The sequence below is a fragment of the Notechis scutatus genome, chromosome Z (genome assembly GCF_049901735.1).
Source record: "Notechis scutatus isolate UNSWTSFEM ecotype Mainland chromosome Z, rNotScu1.2, whole genome shotgun sequence".
NCBI classification, from domain to species: Eukaryota; Metazoa; Chordata; class Lepidosauria; order Squamata; family Elapidae; genus Notechis; species Notechis scutatus.
Genome location: NC_142025.1, coordinates 107896367 through 107900698, shown reverse-complemented (window position 1 = coordinate 107900698; position 4332 = coordinate 107896367). Strand labels below are relative to the sequence as shown.

At 30.7% G+C, this 4332-nt stretch overlaps 1 protein-coding gene across 1 annotated transcript; it reads left to right on the top strand.

The window, feature by feature from the left end:
* The first annotated feature begins 1335 nt into the window (after positions 1-1335).
* LOC113426593 (olfactory receptor 14I1-like) lies at positions 1336-2259 on the top strand. Its single transcript, XM_026688981.1, has one exon. It carries the CDS (start codon positions 1336-1338, stop codon positions 2257-2259), a length of 924 nt encoding a protein of 307 aa, XP_026544766.1.
* Positions 2260-4332: the final 2073 nt, after the last annotated feature.

Genomic DNA, 4332 nt, shown 5'->3' with positions numbered 1-4332 from the left:
CAGAGGGTGCAACAACATTCCAATGGAAGAACTCTGTGTCATATGGAAATAAATTTGAACAATTGGCATAACGTGTTTTACCATAGATCACTTCAATCTTGATTTCTAACATGAATAATTATTTTTTCTAAGAAATATTGGAAACATTGGAAGCACATGGAACCTTTTAAAAACAATATGGTAGTGGTAATGTTATAAAGCTCAAAACTATTGGAAAACGATTGTAGAATTGGACATACGTTAAACCTTGTAATCCTATTATAACTAAGAAGTTGTGACTACATTGAATTAAACATAATCCCTTCAAAAACACTCAGCACTGTGCGTGTAGGTGTAATTATTACTATTATAAAATAGGCCTTTTTATTTATCTCTGATTCTTTCTTCAAAAGAATTGTTAATTAAATTGTGGGTGTATGACTTTTACAACATCAACAATAATAAAATTGATTCAATATATGTGCTACATATGCTCCCAGGATTCTGAGCAGTTTACAATTGTTAAAAACATGTTAAAACAAAGAAACGTCATCAACAACAAATAAATATGGCAGAAATGACATTAACCAAACAATAAAAACTAAAAAAAGAGTTTCAATCATCCTTGCTAAAGGCTTGGGCATAATAATTGATGGAATTGTATACTATATATAGAACATTTTATATCAATTTTTCTTTGGGTTATATCTTGGTACAATTTTATAGTCCATAATTCTTTCCATTGTTGTGTTGTAACTATTCCTTTAAAAATTTATATCCATTTTATCATAAAGGTTTTTTGTGTGTTCTATCTCTGTGGCATATGGAAATAAAAGTTTGTATATATACCATAATAGATGTATGATTTAATTATACATATAATTTATAGTATTGATTTAATTATGTTTGCTATCAACAGTCTTTTTTTAAGTGATTTGAACTGAGTTAATCAAGCACATCAAGGGACACATGAGTTTTGATTAGAAAATAGATTGGAAAAATCTTATATTATAATAACTTTTATTTGAATATGTAATCATGAAATGGGAGAAAAAAATGTTTCATTGTCAGATAGATCATAACCAAAACAGGACCTACACAATTTCATTATAAATGCAATAACACATGCGTGTAAAGTTTTTGTGGTATTGAAAATGCTGAAGGAAAAAAGTGTAATTCATATTTTTTTATCAAATTGTGGTTGAAAAAGAATTCATTGTATGATTTAGCAAAGAAATATATTGATAATATATTGATGTATTGAATTAAAATGAACTGTTTCCATTAAACTGCAAAACTAGTCTGAAGTTATTATGTTTCTTTCTTTTTTTGTCCTGCAGATCATAGTAAAGAGGGATGAACAACCTCACTTTTACTTCCTTCCTGCTTTTTGAATTCTCAGTTATCAGGAATCTTCAGATTCTGTACTTCTTTATTTTTCTAGCTTTATATATGATAACTCTAATTGGGAATCTCCTCATCACTGCTGCTGTAGCTATTGATTATCATCTTCATACACCAATGTACTTCTTCCTCATGAACTTGGCCATGACAGACCTTGGCATTGTTTCTGTTACTATTCCAAAATTAATGACTAATTACCTCATGAGTAGCAGGTCAATATCTTATTCTGGGTGTGTGGCTCAGGTATTTTTCTACCTTTTTTTTGCAACCTGTGATTTTACCCTTCTAATAGTAATGGCTCATGATCGCCATGTTGCCATCTGCAATCCCCTTCAGTATGAAAAAATAATGCACAAGGGAGCTTGTATTTGCTTGGCAGCTGCAACATGGACCAGTAGTTTGCTTAATGCCACAATACAAACTGGCACCACCTTTGCAACTATCTTTTGTTCCAATTATATCAAGCAGTTTTTTTGTGAAATCCCACAGCTATTAAAACTTTCTTGTTGTAATTGTTATCTCCCCGAATTTTGGATTCTTGTCATTGTGGGCATTATTATAATTGTATCATTTATGTATATCATTCTAACTTATGTGAAGATTTTTGCTGCAGTCCTCAGAATCCCTTCAGTCAATGGTCAGAAGAAAGCTCTCTCTACTTGCCTACCACACCTTGTTGTTATATCTGTATTTATGTTTAGTGGATTATTTACCTATGGAAGGACTTATATTGAGGATTCGTGCAGCTCAAATGTAATTTTTTCAGTGTTGTATACTATAATTCCTCCTATGTTGAATCAATTTATCTATAGTGTAAGAAACAAAGAGATCAAGGCTGCTTTGTATAAATGGTTACATCTTGATTTTTTAATCTAGATTTCTCTAATCTAGATTTCCTACATTCTACTAAACTGAATGTAAATGATTTTCCTACAATTAGTGACATTGCATAAAAAATATTGCAGAATTCAAAGCATTGATTTGTGTTCAATTTTCATTCAGATCTCCCCTCTCCCATCATGATCTCTGCTGATTTTGAATTCATAAGCAGTTTTTATAATCATTTTTTTGAAGTGCATACCTCTCTTACGGTTTTATTTATGGGGTAAGATTTATACTTTATTTATGGATATTTCCTTCACCTTTATTATATTATTGTGCAAATTATTTATCCAATTTTCTGGCTTTCCATTATTTTAATACAAAGAAGCTACAAATTAAGGCATGTGTTTGTTTCCCTCAAGAGAATTGTACAACAAATTAAAATTGATTTCTGTGTGCTTATTACAATATGGTAATTAATAAATCAAAATAAAACTGACTTGTGAGTGCATATTAACATAATTAGCCTTTAGCCTATAGCTACCTCCAAATGCTCCAGTATCAGTTATCATGTTGGATAATAATATTTCAGATTGTTAACAGAGTTTGAGTTGCAGTCATATAAGCACTATGTATCTGTGCTTGCCATGCATGGCACATGGACAAATAAACCTCCCATAAGTGACTACTATTTGATGCCTCCATAAATTAAAACAGAAAAGTATTAATTAGGCAATATGTATATTTATGTAGAAAGATATAAAATAACATATGGTTCTGTGTAAAAAAATATGAAAACAAAACATCAGAACTAGAAGAAATTATACTACTTGCTCTAATTGGCTCCAGATTATTGATTCCAAGAAGAGAAAGTTAAAAAAAATATCAGAAATAATAATTTTCCATCACCTTTTTTCAAATACCTCATCGTAGCTTCCCAAACCTGGGTAAATTGCACAAAATCAGGTAAAAGCATTTTTAAGCCATTATCCATTATCCAATCACAACATGGACATTTAAATTTATTTAAAGTGGGTTTTTTAAAATGACCTTTCTTGATAAGAAGTTTTTTTTCTTAATGAAGGAAAAGGTTTAGGCAGCACTGCTTGCAGAGGAATGAAAACATTTTTCCATTGACTGGGGGAAACAGTTTGACATGCTACCTAGATCTCACACATGCGTAGGTGAAGTTTTGCTTGCTTGTATGGTTTAGTTCCTAATATTTTTGTATCTTTCTTCACTAGTCTGTTGTCCATTCAAAATGACCTTGAAAATATTTTACTTAACTTAGACAGACATAACATTTTTATTAATTGCTTCTGTCAATATAGCTTGATGAGATAATTTGAAACGAAGAACAGCTAACATGAAAATGTGAGTGAAATCATTCTTCAAAATCTTTACTCATTCAGGCATCTATATAAAGCTGAAGCCTGCAGGTAAAGTAAAATTCACATTAAAAGTTCAAAACAAATTATTAGCATATAATTTAATCATTTGTAAAATAATGAGCGCAATTATGAAAAAATGCATTGCTTATACAAAGGAAACATTTAAAAAATGGCATATGCTTATTTGATTATTCATTCTTTTACTTTTTTTGTCCATCACAAATCTAAGTTGGGTTATTTAAAAAACAAAAAGAGAGCAATCACATTAAACTAGAAGTGGCATTACATTTAATAATACAATGGAAATGGAAATGGGCAAATAAATTGGCTTTGATCTGTTCCAGAAAGAAAACAGTGGTAACATCATGCCCATTTTCAAGTGGAGGCAAATTAACAATCAAGAAATCATAAAAGAGATGGCCTCTTCTTATATACAATAAAGTATTGTTGGCATTTAATAATCTTACAGAACAGGGGGGGATAATATGTGATGTATTTGTATCCAAAAGTCATTTAGCATTTCAAGAATAACTGTGATTTTGCTGTCATGTTGACTTGGGCTTAAAAGTGAAAAAATACCCAGGATGTTTCCTTTAGTGTGAGTGTGGCCTCAACGTCCTGTATAGCTTATGTTTTTGCATGCTCCATTTTGCACTAGCTTAGAATTTCCATGTTGTCTTTTAAGTCAATCTCATATTGAACAAATTATAGGATTTGTGGGGTCCATGGTGCTCTT